Raw genomic sequence first — 24,446 nt, 5'->3', positions numbered from 1 at the left:
TTTGGGCCACATGGCCCTTTAAGCCAATGGCAGCCCTGGGCGGGAGGGGCCGCCCTCGCACATTTTTCACCATTTTGAGGCAATATTTTTTATTGCAGATTTTTTTTCTGAGATAAAAAAATGTTGCCAAAAAACTGCCAAAATATATTCCCGGGGCAAGACTCAAATATTGCGGGACCACCCCTTGCAATATTTTTCTTCTCCTGTGGTAAATTATCACGGCTATGTAAATCTCCCTAAAAAATCTGTTTTTTCCTAAGAATACTTTCCAGTTCATGTGTGTAGAAAAAATATTAAACCTATGAAGAAGCCGTATTAACCTCACCATTCCTATCATAGTTTGCAGAAAATTTCGTAAAGTCCGCTTCATGCACAAAAACGGCAAATCATTTTAACATATGAAGCGGACGTTGCAAAATCTTCTGCCTTTGCAAATAGTAACATTTTGCCCATACTTTTATGTTTTGTGAAACATTAAATTTACAGTCCATGACTGCAATGCAAAATTATGCAAATAAGCAAATCTACAATTAGCGCATAGTAAGACTATGCAAAATTTGGTTGCAAGCAGGATTTTGCAAAATAATTAAGGATACCTTGATTTACTTGTGAAAATTTTTTGTAGTAAAACTATGTGCACATTTTTCTCCTAGGCTCTGCGCACTACTCTGCGAGTAGTGCGCAGAGTTTTATGCACCTTAGTACATCGGCCTCTTTGTCAATACTTGTGATCCTGAAAGACTGATATGGACTAAACATGCAGCCACCCAGAGCAAAGACTAATACACTGTTATAAGAAACTGCAAACTTTCTCCACACTTCTTAACAACATAACCTATTCAACTCAGTTTATTAAAATGTTTAAAACTGAGGGCAGAAGTAATTCAACAGTTTGGGCTTAAGACCTCTGTTTTGCATAGCAGGTTATTGAGAGCAAAGATTATTAAAAACACAAGTGTCTGTAAACTCACAAACAGCAATTGTATCTTGGTTAACAATTTACAAATGTTTAAAATAAGCAAAATATCAATAACAAAATGAATTTGAAGGCTGTGCCCTGACCAATCTTGCTCTTATTTTTCGTTGAACATGAAGTTACTTTTATTAGCTCGACTTCTAAAAACATGAGAATACTTGGAATAAAAATGAATTTGATCATTTTTAAACACTAAAACTTAATCAGGTGCCATATTTAAATCTATGTAATGCATTAGATTAGAGTGCAATAGATTTCCAACAGCAAGCAACGTCAGGAGTCAAGCCAACTCAGTCATGAGGCTTAAAAATAGTAATTAAAGATGAACTGCTCTCCAAAACATTGAACTCAAGTGCTTTGAGAAAATGCTAATCTCACTGAGAACCACGTAATTTTGAATTAACAGTTGACACAGACTGGGCCAGACACATTGAACATTTTTCCTATAGATATAAAACGAGGAAAACCCCTTTAAGAGGGGAATTTTCAGACAGTCCGCATCAGGAAAAAGACCGCGCACAACTTTTTTTTCTCCACAGGCTCTGTACCAGTTCTCAAAGCGGAAGCACGCATGCCCTTTCACATTAAAAACTTGCTGCAGGCACTGAATGCGCACAGTCGCTTGCGCCCGCCTTCGCTGCGGGTGGAATTTTGCTTGAAAAAGTAACCGCAAAGATTTGAAAACGCCATCCGTGCACCCCCCTGACCTGAACAAACCCCTGGCAAGGCCTCCTCCCAAAGTAGCTAAATGTGTGCACATTGCTCCACAAACTGCTAGCCACATTATGGGTGGGAAACTTTCAGAGAGCCGACAATTAACACGGGTGAAACACTTTTTATCCATGTAAATCGCTTGAGACTTCCCCATACCCATGAAGACTAAACTTTACAAAGGTAAATGAGAGGCACTTACATTCTTAAATAGCCAATGGAATCAACGACAGGTTGTTTCATTTCAGTTCTTAATCCTGCCAGGAAGAGCTTCCCCATTGCCTCCTAGCATGTGCCATGCACGCTGTAACAATGTAAGCTCTGCAAATGCTGTGTCACTTCTCGCTTGCTAGAGGCAGAGCACGGAAGTGATGTAACTAACACATATGCAGGCACATGATGTGGGGAGTTCCGGATTCCAATTAAGTTTCATGACGCATACTGATTGTGATTACACCCATGAGCTGCCTCAAAAAAGTAAGCACCTAGCAAGCAGGGGTGGATCTCCAGTAGCTTTAATTGCACCAACTTTCTATTTAATGTTTCTTGTTGCTTTAAATAATTTTTTTTTAAACTCTCCCCATCCTGTACCATGCAACGTTTGCAAAGCCTCTGTGAAAAGTGCTAAGCTGTTATACTCAGCCTACCTGTACTAAGAATGTTACTTTTGGTTGTTATTTCTGACAGCTGTAGGCAGCTCTGCTGTAATTCCTCAGGGAGCATAGCTGCACAGAGCCCAGTTATAGCAGCCAGAAGAGGAGGAAAGCCGCGCGGGGGGGTAACCCGTGATGAAGAGGTGTGCAGCGAAGATGGACGCCGCAGTGAAAAATGTGAGGAGGCGGCGAACATGGTGATAACTAAAGCACTGTTATCCATTCCAAATATTGTTGCCAAACCCTTTACCAACATAATTAACTGCTCCCTCACCTTTGGTCAAGTCCCTGACTTTCTAAAACATGCTGTAGTCAAACCCCTCCTTAAAAAACCCACCCTTGACCCCCAAAGACCCATCCAGCTACCGTCCTATTTCAAACCTTCCATTGCTAGCCAAAATCATGGAAAAGGTGGTTAACTCCCAGCTCACGGATTACCTCGACACCCATAACATTCTTCACCCATCCCAATTTGGTTTCCATAAGTATTTTAACACCGAAACCCTCCTACTTGCTCTCACAAACTCCTCAAAGGCCTAGATCAAGGGCAATGTTACATCCTAGCCCTCCTTGACATCTCCTCAGCGTTTGACACCATAAGCCACAACCTCCTCCTTTCCCGACTATCAGACATAGGCATATCAGGATCAGCCTACCTCTGGTTTAAATCCTACTTGACCAATAGAAAATACACTGTAAAAATAGGAAACTCTGAATCCCCCATATTCCCCTCTCCCAAGGTGTCCCATAAGGCTTTTCTCTTTCCTCCACCCTTTTCAATATATATATGTTGCCCCTCTGCCATCTTCTCTCTGAACCTGGCTTCAAATTTTTCATATACGCCGATGATGTCCAAATCCTCATACCCATACAAGAATCCATTGCCAAATCCCTACTATTCTGGGAGAAATGTCTCTTTTCCATAAACACCCTCCTCACAAGCCTCCAACTATCTCTCAACACTGCAAAAACAGAGCTGCTCATTATTTCCAACCCAGAGAACCCTATGCTAGCCTCTGCAAGCGACTGTTCACCAGTCTTGTCCTCTATACAGCCATTAGTACATAATCTCGGTGTCATGATTGATCAGCATCTAAATTTCAAAAAATACATCAACATTATCCTAAAAGAAGGTTTCTATAAACTTCATGTTATGAAGAAACTCAAACCCTTACTACACGCACACAACCTCCGCACAGTCATACAAGCAACTATTTGCCCAAAAATGGACTACTGCAATTCCTTACTTCTGGGCCTTCCATACGCTATCATCAAACCTCTTCAAATGCTGCAAAATGCAGTAGCCAGAACCCTTACGAATTTCCACAAATTCAACCACATAACCCCTGTACTCAAAGAACTTCATTGACTCCCCATACCCTCAAGTATCCTTTTCAAAACCTTAACCATTATCCACAAAACTCTATACAACCACAACTCCAACTGGCTTGAAGAGCCCCTGCAATTCACCCTCCACAACCGCCTTGTGAGAACCACCCACAAAGGCACTCTCTTAAGAACGCCCACCTCTCCTCTACGAGGGAACGAGCCCTTTCAGTTGCAGGTCCCAATGCTGGAATGCTCTACCAGCTGAACTTTGCACTGAGCCCTGCCTATACAAATTTAGGAAAAAGTTAAAGACCTGGCTCTTCAAGCAGGCTTTCCTAGCATAATCCCCCGTACCCCTCATCCCTATCACCCTCGTTATATTACTCCTACTTTATGCTAGTATACTTTAACTAATATTATAATGTTATATTGTTACCTATTTTCTATTCTCTGCTTTATATTTACATAATGTTATTCCCCCTGTTATTGCCACCCCCTAAGTTTTATCGCTCCCACTGCCTTCTCCCTGTTTTCTTCCTAGTTCTGTGGCTCCCCCTGTCCCTGTTCCATGTATTTTTCTCTCTTAGTTCAATGTAAACAGACATGATGTACCCATGAATGTCGGTATAAAAAAGTTAAATAAAAAATTTGGTCATTTTCTGCCGTAATTTCTATGTTTCTATGTAATAGCATATCCAGCTACAATTTAGCCAAATAAGAAGCTCAATATTCCGTAGAGCCCATTTAAATGGATAACTTCTCAGTTATCCATCTAAATGGCTTTTAAATATCTACCCCTATATCACTATCAGATAATACAGTTCAATTCAGGCTAGAAGAAATGGCTGACTAGGTGAAATAGCAGCTGATGTCAAGAATATGCAAAAGTCGTTACTAAGCTCTGCAAATGGATGACTCTACTGATACTGCGAATGTTTCAAACTTTCTCATATTCATCAAGTATGACTTCAGTGAAGAGATGCATGAGGGCTTTCTGTTTTGGAAATCAGTATTTTTGCTAAATACCCATGCAACAGCAGAGGTTATTTTTGAGGTTCTGAATAATTTCATGCAAGACAATGGCATTGATTTGACAAAATGTGTTGGATTTAGCACAGATGGGGCTTGTGCTATGGTAGGACAACACCCTCTAGCTGTTGCCTAAATGAAAACTGTGATTCCTTCAGCCGAATCAACACACTGTAGCATCCATAGGGAGGCACTAGCTACAAAAAAATGTCTGCTGACCTGAAGACTATTTTGGAGGAATCTAAGAAAACCATTAATTTCATCAAAGCCCGTCCTTTGAATTCACGAATATTTGCTGTTCTATGCGACAAGATGAGTAGTGACCATCGACAACTACTTCTGCATACCGAGGTCCACTCATTTTCTTGGGGGAAGGTACTGACACATCTGTTTCAGTTGCGTGACAAAGTGAGAATTTTTCTACTTGACTTCAAGTTTCAGTATTAAGATTGTTTCAGTGATTTCTCCTGGTTAGCAAAATTAGCCTACTTGGCTGATGTTTTCAGTCACCTAAATGAACTCAACTTAAGCTTGCAGGGAAAGGCCATGACTAGTTTCTTTCACTTTGTCCTGACCTTGGAAACGTCCAAGGTCAGGACAAAGTGAAAGAAACTATCAAGAAATTAAAACTGTGGTCTTGCTGTCTTGCTCAATCAAACTTTGAATCATTTCCAAAGTCTTTTGGATTTTCTTGATACATCAGAAATGCAACTTCCAGAAAAAGTAAAAGATGACATCTGCAAAACCTTCAGGAACAGCTGCATGAGTACTTTCCTGCTCCTGAGTTTACAAACGAGAGGATTAGAAACCCATTTGTGAACAGTGACAGTGAGCTACCCACAAATTTGACATCAAAATAGCAAGGCAGCCTAACAGAGCTTTCACGTGACTCTTTAAAGTTGGCATGCAAACAAAGTCATCTGACTGACTTCTGTTTACATGTTCATTCTGAGTATCCAGAACTATCTCCAAAGAAGTGAAGTAGTTGATGCCTTTTGCCATAACATCCTCTGTGAAAGTAGATTTTCTGCTCTTGTTCTGCTGAAATCAAAATATCGGAGTAAACTGGATGTGGAACCAGATTTAAGGTTAAAGCTTTCAGCAATCCAACCAGACTGTGATGATTTAGGTGTATGTGTAGTGGTCTCTGCGCAAAAAGGCAGCCTTTAAGGAAAAGGCAGCAACAGCTTGAAGCTGGGGGACCAATGTTTATACTAGCAGGACTACAAATCCCAGGATTCCAGCCACCTAGTTAAAGAGCGGTGGTGCAAGAAAAGGGGCTGAGACAGAGGGAGTGCCCTCAGCTCTCCAATAGGCTGCTAGCTCCCATAAAAGGAACCAGAGGGGAACACAGAAGAGACCAGACTGGGCTGGAGGAGGTGGGGACAAGGGAGTACGTGGCAAACAATGGAAGGCAGTACTGAGGCAGATGACCCAGGTCCAGATGGACATTCCCATTTCTAAGCCAAGTCTTTGTCTAGAAATAGCAGGGAAATGGTGGCCATACCTAGGGGGATTGGGGGGAACATGTCTTGAAAGCAATAAAAGGTTGAACTTTTGAAGTAATGTATTAGAAACTACTGCAGAAGGTTAGGCCTGTTAGAGCTCAACTCATGAGAAACCCAGAAAGGGAGAGCTTTAAAAAAATGAAAAGACAAAAACAGGGAGAGGAAAAGGGGCTTATTTCAAACCCCAGGGAACACAAATCAAGCAGGTGGCCATTTTCAGGGAGAGGAAATTTTCCTGAACTTTAAGTTTAAGGTTATTGACTAGAACCTGGTTTGAGAGAGATACCATCCCAACATCAGAGGTAACAAGCTGAGCTGAATATGCCCAGGCATATTAGGCTGAAGCTACCTTAACCAGTGCTGGGGCAGCTTGCTTGTGGATTAATTGGTTAATTTGTGTTCTGAAATCCTAATGTTGGGAATGCTGAAGCTGTATAATGGTTTAGCACTTCTGAGCTGTGCTTAAGCCCTGTTCCTGTATTAGTCCTGGGGAATTCTGTGCTACTGCGGAGTGCAGAGTTCCCCCCCCCCACCCCGTGCAGATAGCAGAGGAGACCCCGGCATGCCACGAATGGAGCGCGTCCCGTGTGTGCCGAGGGATGTGCTCTGTTCGCGGCGAAGATGATGGCCCTGGCGTGCCGTTCGCAGTGAAGATGGAAGGTCTCTGTGTGCTGTGAACAGTGTGCTCCGCTCGTAGAGAAGATGGAAGGCCTCTGTGGGCTGCGAACAGTGTGCTCTGCTCGTAGTGAAGATGGAAGGCCTCTATGGGCTGCGAACGGAGTATGCTCCGCTTGTGGTGAAGATGGAAGAGAATGTGTATGTGTTTGTGTTAGTGGGGGAGGGTGAGAGAGAGCAGGAGGGTGTGAGAGCATGGGTGGTAAGAGAGTGAGGGGGATGCTTGAGTGTGGGTTTCAGAGAGAGGGAGCCTATATGAGGAGATTGTGAAGGAGTGTGTATGTGTGTGAGAGATTGGGAGCTTGTGTGTATGTGAGGGTGCTAGCCTGTATGAATGGATTGTGTATGTGTAAGACAGAGCCTGCATGACGGGGTGTGTGAGAGAGAGAGAAACATAGCCTGTGTGAGGATGTATGTGTGAGAGAGAGAAAGGGAGCTTGTGTGGGTGTGTATGCAAGAGAGTGGGACCTTGTATGAAGCGATATGAGAGAGTGAGGGAGCCTGTATGAGGGTGTGTCTGTGAACTAGAGAGAGGGAGCATGTGTGTGTGTGAGAGAGAGGGAGGGACAGAGGGAGCCTTTGTGAGGGGCAGTACTGAGAATGGGGGTCAAACTCTGGGACTGGCAATAGAGTGGAAGGGGTTGAGCCTAAAGGTGGAGGGGAGAGATACTGGCAGGTGGAGGAGTTGAGGCCTGAGAGGGCAAAGTGGCCAGGGGAGTAGGAAGAGCGAGTGGAAGGGACACTCTTACAGTGAATTTCTAGGGAAATTCTGCTCAACATATTTAAAATTCTGCATCTTTAAGTAATAACTTTTTTCTGTATGTATTTAAAATGTAATTACTTAAAGACTGTCATGCAAATTGTGTTATTTTGACCAATATAAAGTTTGCAGAATTTTAAATTTTTTTTGTGCAGAATTCCCCCAGGAGTACTGTGTGCTTTTGGGAAAACTCTGGTGTTTAGAAACCCTGAACACTTGCGTTCGAAAGGTACTCCCATTAATTGTAACTTGTACTGCACATTCTATCAATTAGAACTCTGGGCTAGGAGGGTTATCTTGGTCAGTCACTTGGAAACTCTGGCATGGAATCCTTTTAATCTGTGCAAGTCGGCCCAGGAGTGCTAGAACAATAGGCAATACTTTTCTGCTTATGTTTGTGTCTGCTTGGAAGCTCAAAGGTTCAGCTCTCTTAAGCCTTGCTAAATACCTGCTCCAAACTGTTGCTGCTATGCCTGAGCGTTAGCTGTTACTGAATAGTTTTGGAAATTGAATTGTGGCTTGTTTTGGAGTCATTACTAAGGGCCAGAATGGTACAAAGGTTTTGGGAGGTAGAAGTAGAACATTACCACAACTATCACAGGGGAGATGAAAGTTCAGTTCTGGGCTTTGTTTGGAGTTAACAGGGAGATTCACTATGGTTGCCAAAGACATAGCGAAGCAGAAAATATGAAAATAGTCTTCTGCATGGCGTTGGGCTTACTGGTTGACACTGGTATTAAGCTCATCACACCCAAGATTCCCCACCGGCTAGGGATAAGGGACCCCCATTGTCTTATGGTAAGAGGCATATGATTTATGTGCAGGGGAGATTCTGGTCATAGAAAACCCAGCCCTTGAAAATGCTCACATTAACTCACTAACTACAACGAATATGCATGACAGATTTGCATACCCTGGGTCTTAAACACATGCATGTCTATCTCATAGAAAATACCTTATCAAAACCACCCATAGTGTTTTCTCAGCTTCGAAGACAATTTTTTTGTGGTTACTGTGATATGGCTTAATTAAAAGCCCCTGGGCAACCCAGATCTGGCCTAGAGGTCCATTATTCATGGTAATGGGGGCAAGCCTTTAGAATGTACCTGTTTTAAAGCAGACTAGGGTAGGCATTCTATGCCTTCTTGCACTAAATACGTTGATCAGTTACAAATTCAATAACCATTTACAGCACCCAATCAAAACCTATGGAAACACACTATCCTCTTGTTTTTCCTTGTGTATCCTGTCTGTCTTGACTAGATTATAAGCCCCAAGAAGTAGGAACTGCCCATCATATGTCTATGTAAAACACTGCACACATCTGGAATGCACTAGATAAAATCATATGGGGATGGAGGAGAAGAACTCGTCAAACAGTAGATAGCTGATCCAGTAGAATCCTAAGGGAGCTGCTCCTTTAGCTCAGCAGAAGCAACCCTGTTTGTAAAGCAGAACAATGGTTCTCGGCCTTTTATCCCATTGTGACATATCTGACAGACGACACTTAAGCGTGCAAAACACTGCCTAATATACACCACAGCTGAACAAAAAAAAAAAAAATCCTAATTATACTGTTAAAATGGCACAAAGATATTCAGAACAACTTATTTTTTTACAAGCTGTTATGGAAATCATTACATTTGTATTTTTCCACACACTTTAAGCTTTGCCTGCTTTATCAGTTAGAAATTTAGGACTGATGTGCTGCACACGGTTTTTTTTCAATTCAGGGTTGAAGGATAGTCAAAGTCTCGTGCATCTCATTGTCAGCATCAAAATATTTTGACCTGTTCTAGGATTTATACAGAGCAGAATTAGGACATTTCCCTCCAACTCACCATACAAAAAAAAAATCTACATTAAAATTCTGGTGTCATCTTGCTAACAGCAACTCAGAATTCCTCCACTGCCAGACACTGCAAAGAAGGCCCTCAGTAACATAAGAAGAAGAAAATGCCATACTGGGTCAGACCAAGGGTCCATCAAGCCCAGCATCCTGTTTCCAACAGAGGCCAAACCAGGCCACAAAAACCTGGCAATTATCCAAACACTAAGAAGATCCCATGGCTATTCCCTAAGTAAACTTGATTAATTCCTGTTAATGGACTTCTCCAAGAACTTATCCAAACCTTTTTTGAACCCAGCTACACTAACTGCACTAACCACATCCTCTGGCAACAAATTCCAGAGCTTTATTGTACGTTGAGTGAAAAATAATTTTGTCCGATTAGTCTTAAATGTGCTACTTGCTAACTTCATGGAATGCTCCCTAGTCCTTCTATTATTCGCAAAGGCATAAAATGCACATTCACAAGGCTGACGTAGTCCAGTCACTAAACTGAAAACAAAATCTTGTTCTACCTTGGGATTTTATTTTTCTAATTGGGGAGGTCCGGATCTCATTTTCACTTTCCTTTTGTTGGTCTTCTCCTAAGTCCTTTTCAAAGAGTGAAGGAGTATTGCAGTGGCCTATATGCCAGGGTTCAAATCCTCCTTCTCTTACTCACGCTCCTTGTGACTTTGGGCAAGTGGCTTTACCCTCCGCTGCCTCAGAATGGGAGAAAAGCCTTAGTAAGTAACCCTTAGATCGTAAGCCCTCTGAGGCAGGGAACATGCATACCGCACCTGCCTTTACATTGCCTTGAGCTTAGATTTGGAAATTACACCTGTGAGGGGGCTTATGCCAGTCACTAACATTATCCCAGGTTTTTTGCTAGGTAGAGGCCAGTAAGAGGGGCTTTGACTTGTTTATTCCTCCTATTGTAGCCCCACCTTCATGGGGGAAAGAGTTAACGGAGTCCTCTGGAGCACGCCTGGTAATCCACTGGGAAGGAGCTGAGGAGTGAGTAGGTAACTGGAGGGAGCTGGAGATTCCCCCAGGATGGCACTGAGGAGAGAAGTTGGAAGGCGTATGAGTTTCGCAGATGCCATTGCCTCATCCCTGGAGGTCTTTGATTTGAAGGAAGGTAAGGAGTGAGGTTTGTTATGAAGATATTTTTTTGAGAAGGTTGATCAGTCTCAAAGGAAGAGCATCCCCCTGGTATCCAGAAGGGCTATATATCAGCTATCTTTTTGCCTAAGTAATCAGATAACAGCAAGGGTAAAGAGGAATGAGACTTTTTTGAAGAGAAGTCAAGAGTCTTGAAGAGATTGAGAGTTTGGATTACAATATGAAGTGTTTTGGCTTTTTTTTGGAACCCAGTTTGACATATTTGTGCTTGGGGGATACTTTTTCCATCTGACCAGTTTTATGCTGGAGCTGGAGCTACCCTCTAGCTATCCCATCCTCGCTGGTGAGGAGATATTTACCATGGATGAAGGTGCAAGAGGTAGGAACTGTCCAATGATTTCTGTAATTTTGGTCTGGATATTATTAAGTTGAGGGTAAAGTCTTTATTTTGAACATCACTTTTGGACTCCCATTTGATTTTTCCAACTAATCCCAGTGCAGGAACTGAATGGATGAACACCGGTTTGAGCCTTGGTATTTAACCCTCTTATTGGATTCGGCATCCTTGCTCCTTTTCTGGACAGTTTGGCACCTTCTGGAGATCAATCTAGATCAAAGGACCCCCAGCCAGTCAGGTATTCAGGACATCTGCAGTGAATATGCATGAGGGAGACCTGCACACACTACCTCCACTGCATATTCAGGTTTGGGGACCTCTGATCTAGAGCGAGTTGTGACTGAGGTTCTGCCTCATAGCACCAGGGGCCCTGACTTGTACCTGGACCCATAGCACCCCTGGATGTGGCTAAACCTCCCAAGCAGGGGCCCGGCTACCCACCTAAATCCATATCTTCTCATTCCTTCCCTGTATCTTTCTGACCTTGATCTTTTAACTTTTTTTTCTCAATTTCTTTTTTTGCTTCTCTATCCACGCAGAGCTAGATTTCATCTCCCCTACCCCATCTTCAGACTCCCTCTTTGTTTACCTCATCTACCTACAACCTTTGCTCCTCTCCCAGCCATTCCTCCTATGTCTCTCACTGCTTCACCAGCCTTCTACTCCCCCTCTTTCACCCACTCCCTAGTCCCCTATTTCCACCCTCTGCACTTGCCCCCTTATCACACTTCCACTGACTTTTTTTTTTTCTATTTCCTCACCAGCCCCATTTCCTTTACTGTTACCCATGTCCTCCTGGCATCCAACTTCTTTCTCTTAAATCCTCCCCAACCCATTTCCACACTTGTTCCCTCCCCAACCCTCATCTTCTCATCAGCCCCAACTCCTTCTGTCACTTATTCCCTTCCTGGCCTCCAGCCCTTTCTTCTGACTTTAACCCTTTGCCTTCCTCACTAGCTCCCCCATTTTCATCTTCTCTTCCCCCCTTCCCAGCTCCTCCTGGTCCTTCTATTTCACACCATCTCTTCATCCATTCCCACCTTTTTATACCATCTCCCTTACACATACCACCCACTGTTCCCTAAGTCCCCATTCAGTCTTAGCCCTCATTCTCTCATCCCCATCCAGTTACTGAGTTCACCCCCAAGCCCCTTCTAGTCTCAATCCTGCAAGCCACTGACTGGGGAGTGAGCCCCTTGCCACTCCTGGCTCCCCCTCCTCCCCAACAGCAACACCACTGCACCAGGCTCATCTTGCTCTCATGACCCCCCCCCCCCCTTCTCCCCACCATCAGTTTCTTTTTAAAAACTCAGCCTCTCCATGTGACAATTAGCACTATCAGGAGGAAGAGAATGGAGGAGCGCCTCAAGCCATCCCTTACTCCTTTGCACTTAGCAATGGTGGTGACTGTGGCAATGGAGCAGGGAGCAGGACCCCACGCTTCCGAGCCAGGCTGGTGGCAATGTTGATCTCTACCACGGGGGGAGAAAGCAGGATGCAGCATTTGGTGGCAATGATCTTAGTGGGTGGCACAGGATATGGGAGCAGGGGAGACAGCAAGCATAACCACATTTCCAGCTTGGACTGGCAGTGGCAGCCATTGTTGGAGTGGGAGAAAAATAGCAACAGGGAAGCAGCAATGGGGATTTTAAGCATCCGTCTTCCTGCTCCGCCCTCTTCTCTGCCTGAAGGCACAGGTGGCTCTTGCAGAAAGCATTGGCTTGCAGTCTATAGCAAATCTGGTGACACACCAATGGGTCCCAACACAATGGTTGGGAGCTGCTGAACTTGAAGGTTTAAATCCCAAGATCCCCAATTGTAAAAATAGGCTCTAGTACTGTGGAGTGTACAGCAAGTAACCTTCAGAATAATCCAGTTCTACTATCAAGGAATGCACATCAATTTTCAGAATTGTTTCCCATTATTCAGAGGATAGGTTTCCTGTTTTCAGTATGCTCTTACTCTTCCTAATATGTAGGGACCTTCATTTTTTATTATATTTTTCCTGGGAATTTCTATGTTTATAACAATCAGTGGAAAGATTTTTACACTGATTTTCTCCTGTTAAAAAGTCATTTTTCCACTGCTTTTTTTTTTTTTTTTTTAATGAAATTCCCTGGGGAAACCCTGAAAACAAAGGTCCCTACTGACATTTGTATATGCCTATTCCAATTCAACATAACGCCATTGTCACCCATTGTGCATTACTGGAGTTCAAGGTTCCTGAAAACTAAGAGGGCCTCCCTTCCTATTTCTCAAAATACCTGGGAGACTTAACAGGAAGTAAACTTTTTTTCTTTGGACAATATTCCATAAGAATTCTCACTTGAAAGCTAGTATCTAAAATACTGCAGAAATTGATTTAACAGTAAGCAAAACTGATGCACAGCTTTAGACTCCAATAGGCTGCTAGCTCCCATAAAAGGAACCAGAGGGGAACACAGAAGAGACCAGACTGGGCTGGAGGAGGTGGGGACAAGGGAGTACGTGGCAAACAATGGAAGGCAGTACTGAGGCAGATGACCCAGGTCCAGATGGACATTCCCATTTCTAAGCCAAGTCTTTGTCTAGAAATAGCAGGGAAATGGTGGCCATACCTAGGGGGATTGGGGGGAACATGTCTTGAAAGCAATAAAAGGTTGAACTTTTGAAGTAATGTATTAGAAACTACTGCAGAAGGTTAGGCCTGTTAGAGCTCAACTCATGAGAAACCCAGAAAGGGAGAGCTTTAAAAAAATGAAAAGACAAAAACAGGGAGAGGAAAAGGGGCTTATTTCAAACCCCAGGGAACACAAATCAAGCAGGTGGTCATTTTCAGGGAGAGGAAATTTTCCTGAACTTTAAGTTTAAGGTTATTGACTAGAACCTGGTTTGAGAGAGATACCATCCCAACATCAGAGGTAACAAGCTGAGCTGAATATGCCCAGGCATATTAGGCTGAAGCTACCTTAACCAGTGCTGGGGCAGCTTGCTTGTGGATTAATTGGTTAATTTGTGTTCTGAAATCCTAATGTTGGGAATGCTGAAGCTGTATAATGGTTTAGCACTTCTGAGCTGTGCTTAAGCCCTGTTCCTGTATTAGTCCTGGGGAATTCTGTGCTACTGCGGAGTGCAGAGTTCCCCCCCCCCACCCCGTGCAGATAGCAGAGGAGACCCCGGCATGCCACGAATGGAGCGCGTCCCGTGTGTGCCGAGGGATGTGCTCTGTTCGCGGCGAAGATGATGGCCCTGGCGTGCCGTTCGCAGTGAAGATGGAAGGTCTCTGTGTGCTGTGAACAGTGTGCTCCGCTCGTAGAGAAGATGGAAGGCCTCTGTGGGCTGCGAACAGTGTGCTCTGCTCGTAGTGAAGATGGAAGGCCTCTATGGGCTGCGAACGGAGTATGCTCCGCTTGTGGTGAAGATGGAAGAGAATGTGTATGTGTTTGTGTTAGTGGGGGAGGGTGAGAGAGAGCAGGAGGGTGTGAGAGCATGGGTGGTAAGAGAGTGAGGGGGATGCTTGAGTGTGGGTTTCAGAGAGAGGGAGCCTATATGAGGAGATTGTGAAGGAGTGTGTATGTGTGTGAGAGATTGGGAGCTTGTGTGTATGTGAGGGTGCTAGCCTGTATGAATGGATTGTGTATGTGTAAGACAGAGCCTGCATGACGGGGTGTGTGAGAGAGAGAGAAACATAGCCTGTGTGAGGATGTATGTGTGAGAGAGAGAAAGGGAGCTTGTGTGGGTGTGTATGCAAGAGAGTGGGACCTTGTATGAAGCGATATGAGAGAGTGAGGGAGCCTGTATGAGGGTGTGTCTGTGAACTAGAGAGAGGGAGCATGTGTGTGTGTGAGAGAGAGGGAGGGACAGAGGGAGCCTTTGTGAGGGGCAGTACTGAGAATGGGGGTCAAACTCTGGGACTGGCAATAGAGTGGAAGGGGTTGAGCCTAAAGGTGGAGGGGAGAGATACTGGCAGGTGGAGGAGTTGAGGCCTGAGAGGGCAAAGTGGCCAGGGGAGTAGGAAGAGCGAGTGGAAGGGACACTCTTACAGTGAATTTCTAGGGAAATTCTGCTCAACATATTTAAAATTCTGCATCTTTAAGTAATAACTTTTTTCTGTATGTATTTAAAATGTAATTACTTAAAGACTGTCATGCAAATTGTGTTATTTTGACCAATATAAAGTTTGCAGAATTTTAAATTTTTTTTGTGCAGAATTCCCCCAGGAGTACTGTGTGCTTTTGGGAAAACTCTGGTGTTTAGAAACCCTGAACACTTGCGTTCGAAAGGTACTCCCATTAATTGTAACTTGTACTGCACATTCTATCAATTAGAACTCTGGGCTAGGAGGGTTATCTTGGTCAGTCACTTGGAAACTCTGGCATGGAATCCTTTTAATCTGTGCAAGTCGGCCCAGGAGTGCTAGAACAATAGGCAATACTTTTCTGCTTATGTTTGTGTCTGCTTGGAAGCTCAAAGGTTCAGCTCTCTTAAGCCTTGCTAAATACCTGCTCCAAACTGTTGCTGCTATGCCTGAGCGTTAGCTGTTACTGAATAGTTTTGGAAATTGAATTGTGGCTTGTTTTGGAGTCATTACTAAGGGCCAGAATGGTACAAAAGGTTTTGGGAGGTAGAAGTAGAACATTACCACAACTATCACAGGGGAGATGAAAGTTCAGTTCTGGGCTTTGTTTGGAGTTAACAGGGAGATTCACTATGGTTGCCAAAGACATAGCGAAGCAGAAAATATGAAAATAGTCTTCTGCATGGCGTTGGGCTTACTGGTTGACACTGGTATTAAGCTCATCACACCCAAGATTCCCCACCGGCTAGGGATAAGGGACCCCCATTGTCTTATGGTAAGAGGCATATGATTTATGTGCAGGGGAGATTCTGGTCATAGAAAACCCAGCCCTTGAAAATGCTCACATTAACTCACTAACTACAACGAATATGCATGACAGATTTGCATACCCTGGGTCTTAAACACATGCATGTCTATCTCATAGAAAATACCTTATCAAAACCACCCATAGTGTTTTCTCAGCTTCGAAGACAATTTTTTTGTGGTTACTGTGATATGGCTTAATTAAAAGCCCCTGGGCAACCCAGATCTGGCCTAGAGGTCCATTATTCATGGTAATGGGGGCAAGCCTTTAGAATGTACCTGTTTTAAAGCAGACTAGGGTAGGCATTCTATGCCTTCTTGCACTAAATACGTTGATCAGTTACAAATTCAATAACCATTTACAGCACCCAATCAAAACCTATGGAAACACACTATCCTCTTGTTTTTCCTTGTGTATCCTGTCTGTCTTGACTAGATTATAAGCCCCAAGAAGTAGGAACTGCCCATCATATGTCTATGTAAAACACTGCACACATCTGGAATGCACTAGATAAAATCATATGGGGATGGAGGAGAAGAACTCGTCAAACAGTAGATAGCTGATCCAGTAGAATCCTAAGGGAGCTGCTCCTTTAGCTCAGCAGAAGCAACCCTGTTTGTAAAGCAGAACAATGGTTCTCGGCCTTTTATCCCATTGTGACATATCTGACAGACGACACTTAAGCGTGCAAAACACTGCCTAATATACACCACAGCTGAACAAAAAAAAAAAAATCCTAATTATACTGTTAAAATGGCACAAAGATATTCAGAACAACTTATTTTTTTACAAGCTGTTATGGAAATCATTACATTTGTATTTTTCCACACACTTTAAGCTTTGCCTGCTTTATCAGTTAGAAATTTAGGACTGATGTGCTGCACACGGTTTTTTTTCAATTCAGGGTTGAAGGATAGTCAAAGTCTCGTGCATCTCATTGTCAGCATCAAAATATTTTGACCTGTTCTAGGATTTATACAGAGCAGAATTAGGACATTTCCCTCCAACTCACCATACAAAAAAAAAAATCTACATTAAAATTCTGGTGTCATCTTGCTAACAGCAACTCAGAATTCCTCCACTGCCAGACACTGCAAAGAAGGCCCTCAGTAACATAAGAAGAAGAAAATGCCATACTGGGTCAGACCAAGGGTCCATCAAGCCCAGCATCCTGTTTCCAACAGAGGCCAAACCAGGCCACAAAAACCTGGCAATTATCCAAACACTAAGAAGATCCCATGGCTATTCCCTAAGTAAACTTGATTAATTCCTGTTAATGGACTTCTCCAAGAACTTATCCAAACCTTTTTTGAACCCAGCTACACTAACTGCACTAACCACATCCTCTGGCAACAAATTCCAGAGCTTTATTGTACGTTGAGTGAAAAATAATTTTGTCCGATTAGTCTTAAATGTGCTACTTGCTAACTTCATGGAATGCTCCCTAGTCCTTCTATTATTCGCAAAGGCATAAAATGCACATTCACAAGGCTGACGTAGTCCAGTCACTAAACTGAAAACAAAATCTTGTTCTACCTTGGGATTTTATTTTTCTAATTGGGGAGGTCCGGATCTCATTTTCACTTTCCTTTTGTTGGTCTTCTCCTAAGTCCTTTTCAAAGAGTGAAGGAGTATTGCAGTGGCCTATATGCCAGGGTTCAAATCCTCCTTCTCTTACTCACGCTCCTTGTGACTTTGGGCAAGTGGCTTTACCCTCCGCTGCCTCAGAATGGGAGAAAAGCCTTAGTAAGTAACCCTTAGATCGTAAGCCCTCTGAGGCAGGGAACATGCATACCGCACCTGCCTTTACATTGCCTTGAGCTTAGATTTGGAAATTACACCTGTGAGGGGGCTTATGCCAGTCACTAACATTATCCCAGGTTTTTTGCTAGGTAGAGGCCAGTAAGAGGGGCTTTGACTTGTTTATTCCTCCTATTGTAGCCCCACCTTCATGGGGGAAAGAGTTAACGGAGTCCTCTGGAGCACGCCTGGTAATCCACTGGGAAGGAGCTGAGGAGTGAGTAGGTAACTGGAGGGAGCTGGAGATTCCCCCAGGATGGCACTGAGGAGAGAAGTTGGAAGGCGTATGAGTTTCGCAGATGCCATTGCCTCATCCCTGGAGGTCTTTGATTTGAAGGAAGGTAAGGAGTGAGGTTTGTTATGAAGATATTTTTTTGAGAAGGTTGATCAGTCTCAAAGGAAGAGCATCCCCCTGGTATCCAGAAGGGCTATATATCAGCTATCTTTTTGCCTAAGTAATCAGATAACAGCAAGGGTAAAGAGGAATGAGACTTTTTTGAAGAGAAGTCAAGAGTCTTGAAGAGATTGAGAGTTTGGATTACAATATGAAGTGTTTTGGCTTTTTTTTGGAACCCAGTTTGACATATTTGTGCTTGGGGGATACTTTTTCCATCTGACCAGTTTTATGCTGGAGCTGGAGCTACCCTCTAGCTATCCCATCCTCGCTGGTGAGGAGATATTTACCATGGATGAAGGTGCAAGAGGTAGGAACTGTCCAATGATTTCTGTAATTTTGGTCTGGATATTATTAAGTTGAGGGTAAAGTCTTTATTTTGAACATCACTTTTGGACTCCCATTTGATTTTTCCAACTAATCCCAGTGCAGGAACTGAATGGATGAACACCGGTTTGAGCCTTGGTATTTAACCCTCTTATTGGATTCGGCATCCTTGCTCCTTTTCTGGACAGTTTGGCACCTTCTGGAGATCAATCTAGATCAAAGGACCCCCAGCCAGTCAGGTATTCAGGACATCTGCAGTGAATATGCATGAGGGAGACCTGCACACACTACCTCCACTGCATATTCAGGTTTGGGGACCTCTGATCTAGAGCGAGTTGTGACTGAGGTTCTGCCTCATAGCACCAGGGGCCCTGACTTGTACCTGGACCCATAGCACCCCTGGATGTGGCTAAACCTCCCAAGCAGGGGCCCGGCTACCCACCTAAATCCATATCTTCTCATTCCTTCCCTGTATCTTTCTGACCTTGATCTTTTAACTTTTTTTTCTCAATTTCTTTTTTTTGCTTCTCTATCCACGCAGAGCTAGATTTCATCTCCCCTACCCCATCTTCAGACTCCCTCTTTGTTTACCTCATCTACCTACAAACCTTTGCTCCTCTCCCAGCCATTCCTCCTATGTCTCTCACTGCTTCACCAGCCTTCTACTCCCCCTCTTTCACCCACTCCCTAGTCCCCTATTTCCACCCTCTGCACTTGCCCCCTTATCACACTTCCACTGACTTTTTTTTTTCTATTTCCTCACCAGCCCCATTTCCTTTACTGTTACCCATGTCCTCCTGGCATCCAACTTCTTTCTCTTAAATCCTCCCCAACCCATTTCCACACTTGTTCCCTCCCCAACCCTCATCTTCTCATCAGCCCCAACTCCTTCTGTCACTTATTCCCTTCCTGGCCTCCAGCCCTTTCTTCTGACTTTAACCCTTTGCCTTCCTCACTAGCTCCCCCATTTTCATCTTCTCTTCCCCCCTTCCCAGCTCCTCCTGGTCCTTCTATTTCACACCATCTCTTCATCCATTCCCACCTTTTTATACCATCTCCCTTACACATACCACCCACTGTTCCCTAAGTCCCCATTCAGTCTTAGCCCTCATTCTCTCATCCCCATCCAGTTACTGAGTTCACCCCCAAGCCCCTTCTAGTCTCAATCCTGCAAGCCACTGACTGGGGAGTGAGCCCCTTGCCACTCCTGGCTCCCCCTCCTCCCCAACAGCAACACCACTGCACCAGGCTCATCTTGCTCTCATGACCCCCCCCCCCCCTTCTCCCCACCATCAGTTTCTTTTTAAAAACTCAGCCTCTCCATGTGACAATTAGCACTATCAGGAGGAAGAGAATGGAGGAGCGCCTCAAGCCATCCCTTACTCCTTTGCACTTAGCAATGGTGGTGACTGTGGCAATGGAGCAGGGAGCAGGACCCCACGCTTCCGAGCCAGGCTGGTGGCAATGTTGATCTCTACCACGGGGGGAGAAAGCAGGATGCAGCATTTGGTGGCAATGATCTTAGTGGGTGGCACAGGATATGGGAGCAGGGGAGACAGCAAGCATAACCACATTTCCAGCTTGGACTGGCAGTGGCAGCCATTGTTGGAGTGGGAGAAAAATAGCAACAGGGAAGCAGCAATGGGGATTTTAAGCATCCGTCTTCCTGCTCCGCCCTCTTCTCTGCCTGAAGGCACAGGTGGCTCTTGCAGAAAGCATTGGCTTGCAGTCTATAGCAAATCTGGTGACACACCAATGGGTCCCAACACAATGGTTGGGAGCTGCTGAACTTGAAGGTTTAAATCCCAAGATCCCCAATTGTAAAAATAGGCTCTAGTACTGTGGAGTGTACAGCAAGTAACCTTCAGAATAATCCAGTTCTACTATCAAGGAATGCACATCAATTTTCAGAATTGTTTCCCATTATTCAGAGGATAGGTTTCCTGTTTTCAGTATGCTCTTACTCTTCCTAATATGTAGGGACCTTCATTTTTTATTATATTTTTCCTGGGAATTTCTATGTTTATAACAATCAGTGGAAAGATTTTTACACTGATTTTCTCCTGTTAAAAAGTCATTTTTCCACTGCTTTTTTTTTTTTTTTTTTAATGAAATTCCCTGGGGAAACCCTGAAAACAAAGGTCCCTACTGACATTTGTATATGCCTATTCCAATTCAACATAACGCCATTGTCACCCATTGTGCATTACTGGAGTTCAAGGTTCCTGAAAACTAAGAGGGCCTCCCTTCCTATTTCTCAAAATACCTGGGAGACTTAACAGGAAGTAAACTTTTTTTCTTTGGACAATATTCCATAAGAATTCTCACTTGAAAGCTAGTATCTAAAATACTGCAGAAATTGATTTAACAGTAAGCAAAACTGATGCACAGCTTTAGACTGTTTTACATTTGTTTTGACTTTTGTTTATTCTTATGTATTTGTTTGATTTTATTATGTATATTTGTTTGCAATCCATGATGAATTTTATTAGAATTGTGGAATATAATATTAAAAAAAATATACTTGGAAAAGTTGTCATAACATAAAGCAAAAATATATCAGTACATATGCAATCATTGCCAATGAGAGTTCAACAAGGAAAACAACTGTTTTGCTTTCAGAGGTATGCCTATTAGCTGTAGTTATTTATAACTGTACTTTTTCAAGATCAGCATGTTCTTGTCAAAACACTTTTTAGTAAAGTTTATTTTAGCCCCTATTTAATAGCTATAGAGTAAATTCAGAGTTGGATGCAGTGTTCATTTCTAATAGCCTGTCCTATTCTTCCAGAAGTCATTTTCCACAACTCTGTTTGGCCTTGAATTACTAAGCTTTTCTCTCCACAGATTGGGGGGAAAAGACTTAGTAATTCTGGCTCTCAGGTTTGTATTTGAGTAATATTTTTTTAAGGGTTTGTCCATAATCTCTAAGTGAGGCCTTGTGATTAAATATGTTCCATACTTCATTGCAAAAAAAAGTATCTGAATCTAGGTGGTTCAGTTCTCAAATGTTTAGGAAATCAGAATGTGAAATTACAGTAGCCACAGTGGAAAATGATAGTGCCACACTTCTCTGCTTGTGGCAGCCAAGGAGTGCGCACTCAGCCTCTTGTTCACAATCTGTCATATGTGAATTCTAAAAACAGGGTCCTCATTTTGGGGTTAAAATGGCAGTGTTTGTTTATTTATATTCTGCCTTACATTCAGGTAGTAGAGGTATTACCCTGGCCCCAGACCTTTGTACCTGAGATAAGGGAGGGTAAAGTAACTTGCTCAAGGTCACAAGAAGCAGCAGCGGGATTTGAACCCTGGCTCATAGCCCACTGCTCTAAAACTCCTCCACCCTTTTTTTGTGTGGTATTAGATTTGGGATATTGCTTTGCTGACAATCAGAATCCCATACAGGCAGCATTATATGTAAAGCATGAGAACAGAATAAACACCCGATTAGAGATCTCAGATGATTTTAAAGAGTATGGCTTAGATGAGAAGTATCATTTGAGGTTGATTTCCTTAATGACCTCTACTTCCAGCAAGGCTTGACTTTCCTGCAGACTGTAGTCCTATCTCCTGTCTGTCCCATTCCTCCTTCCCCTACAGGGTCCAAGGGTGTTAAAGCCACGACACAAAATCCAACTGCTTTGTTAGACATGAAATCTAAAATCCCATCTCTATTGCTGAGCCTCAGAGCTAGCCATGAAAGCAAAGTATAGATCTTCTTACATTCATCATAATTGGCCAAGCATATGGAGTTTATAAAGAAAACGTAAAGAAGGGGCTGCCTGCTAGTTCAGAGGAAGCACCGCAGCATGCAGAGGAGGGACCTGCGTTTGATCCTGGCTCAGGTCTTCCTCTCCCTGGGTAGGCGGCTGCCGCAGAGGCAGCGTTCACAGCTCCTGAAGAGTCAGTTATCATGCAATGGTGACTCCCAGTGGCAGGATCTAGGGTGCATGGATTGCAGACGGAGGACTGCTGGCACCATGTCTGGACTAAACTAAAGCTGGGAGCTGGTATGAAATAGGAGCAAAACTCCCCCGGTAACTGCAAATATAGACTTGTGGCGCCAGCCCTGGTTCTGAACAAGCTGGAAACCCAAAGGAGAAAGCCAAAACTGCTGGAAGAAACAAAACCTTTAACCAGCATTACCTCTTTTGGGATTAAACATGCATTTGAATGAAGAAGGAGCAAGGGCCATCACTGTAACCGGCACCTGAATTATAAAAAATGGTTTTGTTTAAACATGTTCAGTGTGACTGTCGGATTATTTGGTATGATGAGGCATATTTATTTATTTATTTATTTATTTAAGCAAGTTTATATACCATTTTACCAGTAAAACTAACTGACCAAAGCGGTTTACAATATCAACATAATATAAACAAATCAGAAAATAATGTTAATTAATTAATTAATTAATTAATTAGGTAGATGTCCTAAAAATACAAAAAAAACTGAGAAGTTGCTGTTGTATGATTCGTTCCCTACTCAAAATGTGGTCGGAGCACGGTACCTGTGCCGGTAGCCTCTGTCTGCAGTGACTTCTTCAGACCTCCTCTTACCTTGGGATCTTTCTCGCACGAGTCTGGCTGGATTAAACCCTTCTATGAGCAACCACCTCCTCGGCTTTCCAGTCTTTTTCATGGTCTGCTCTGGGACCCATCCTTCTGAGAAGCGGGTGCCAGCAGTCGTGCATTTACCCCCCCCCCCCCCTCCCCACCTTCCTCTGGTATATAAGTTGCCTCTGTTAAATTCATTCCCAGGAATACCTGCACGAGGATGAGAGGGGAGAAAGGAAGCCGCTTCCTTTTCATGTCTGAAAAACAAAGATGGTCCCAAATTTGTTTTCAAGAATCTATAGTAATTGCTAGTCCCATGCTCGGAGGGGACTGTCTGGCTGCAGCTGTCCCGTGCCCCCACCGCAGCCGGACACCCAGAACTAATCGCTCGAGGAAGTACGAGTTAAAACAGCGGGGGAAAGTGGATGGCTGGGATGGAGAGCAGAGGATTTCATTTAAAAATATAACAGCGGGTGGCTAAACCCAAGGGCTTGCTAATTTTACAGGCCCTCGGGTTGCTGCGGGCTCCATTGGCACCACTGAGGGCTGGTCGAGAGGTGGAGATTTCTTGTCAGGCCTAGAGAGGAAGGTGGCGGGGGAAGGGAAGTGCTCTCTACCCTTCAGCCACAGAGGGACCCCCCTCCTGCTCTGCAGGACCCCCCCCCCCCAAACTCTGCTAGCCCCCTGCTCTGTATGTTTAGGAGTGGCAGCTGTCCAGGCCCCGGCATGAGAGGCTAAGAAACAGTGACCGTAACAGCGCTGTAGCACTTCCAGCACTCATTGCATGCCGTTGCACCAGGGCAGCATCAGAACGGTGGCATTTTTCTGTTTGAATTTTAAGATTGCAGACATTTGTTCATGGAGTGGATCTTTAGCTCAACAAAACACGAGGTATAGATCTGCCGGATTTTTAGAAATAGCTTGAAAAAAACTGTACAGTACATCAGTTCAGATGAAATGTTATTTTGTTCAGGGTTTTCCCATCAAATACATTTTCATAGAACCATAGAAGGCCATGGAGAGGATTTGAAGGCGTCATCTACTTCAACCTTGTTCTTCAAAACTGGATTCTCTATGCTTAAAATCCCCTGTGAGCAAGTTGTTCCAATGTTTAGCTGTTTTATTATCAATATTACTATTATCTGTTTACTAAGGGATCAACAGTTTATTAAAACAGCCGCCCGGATTCCGTACCCTGGGTTTTGCATGCCCCACTCAGGCAGGTAATCAGTCTGTGCTCATTATGAAGCATTCCAACTATTCTAAGAAGCTGGGGACTTGCCAGTTTTAAAGTAGTCAAGAAGAGATAAAACCTCTTTGTTTGAAAACTACCCATGTGCTAAATATTGCACACACTCCAAAGGAGACTCAGCATTATGTGATCACATCTGTTCTACATACAGCTCACATTTATGCCCCAGTGACCCGAGTTCTGCTGTCTCAGTAATGTCAAAGCTAGACGTAAGTCAATAAAAATGTATTTAGCCCAGTGTTTCACAATCCTGTCGTGGAGGCA

At 43.6% G+C, this 24,446-nt stretch overlaps 1 protein-coding gene across 2 annotated transcripts in view; it reads right to left on the bottom strand.

Annotated features, from left to right (window-relative positions):
- Positions 1-24,446, bottom strand: part of LOC115094477 (neuronal PAS domain-containing protein 2-like) — a 192,158-nt gene that overhangs the window by 152,342 nt on the left and 15,370 nt on the right. Inside the window, exon 1 of one of the 2 annotated variants that reach the window (XM_029607572.1) lies at positions 1,890-2,020. The exons of the other annotated variant lie outside the window; for it this stretch is intronic. Within the exon in view, the coding sequence (XP_029463432.1) occupies positions 1,890-1,966 (77 nt within the window). The 5' untranslated portion in view covers positions 1,967-2,020. Of the gene's footprint in view, positions 1-1,889; positions 2,021-24,446 lie in introns of those variants that run through there. 2 annotated transcript variants of the gene reach the window in all.

Source organism: Rhinatrema bivittatum, chromosome 6 (genome assembly GCF_901001135.1).
Source record: "Rhinatrema bivittatum chromosome 6, aRhiBiv1.1, whole genome shotgun sequence".
Lineage (NCBI taxonomy): Eukaryota > Metazoa > Chordata > Amphibia > Gymnophiona > Rhinatrematidae > Rhinatrema > Rhinatrema bivittatum.
The sequence above is the reverse complement of the archived record's forward strand: the minus strand, read 5'-3'. Positions and strand labels throughout refer to the sequence as shown.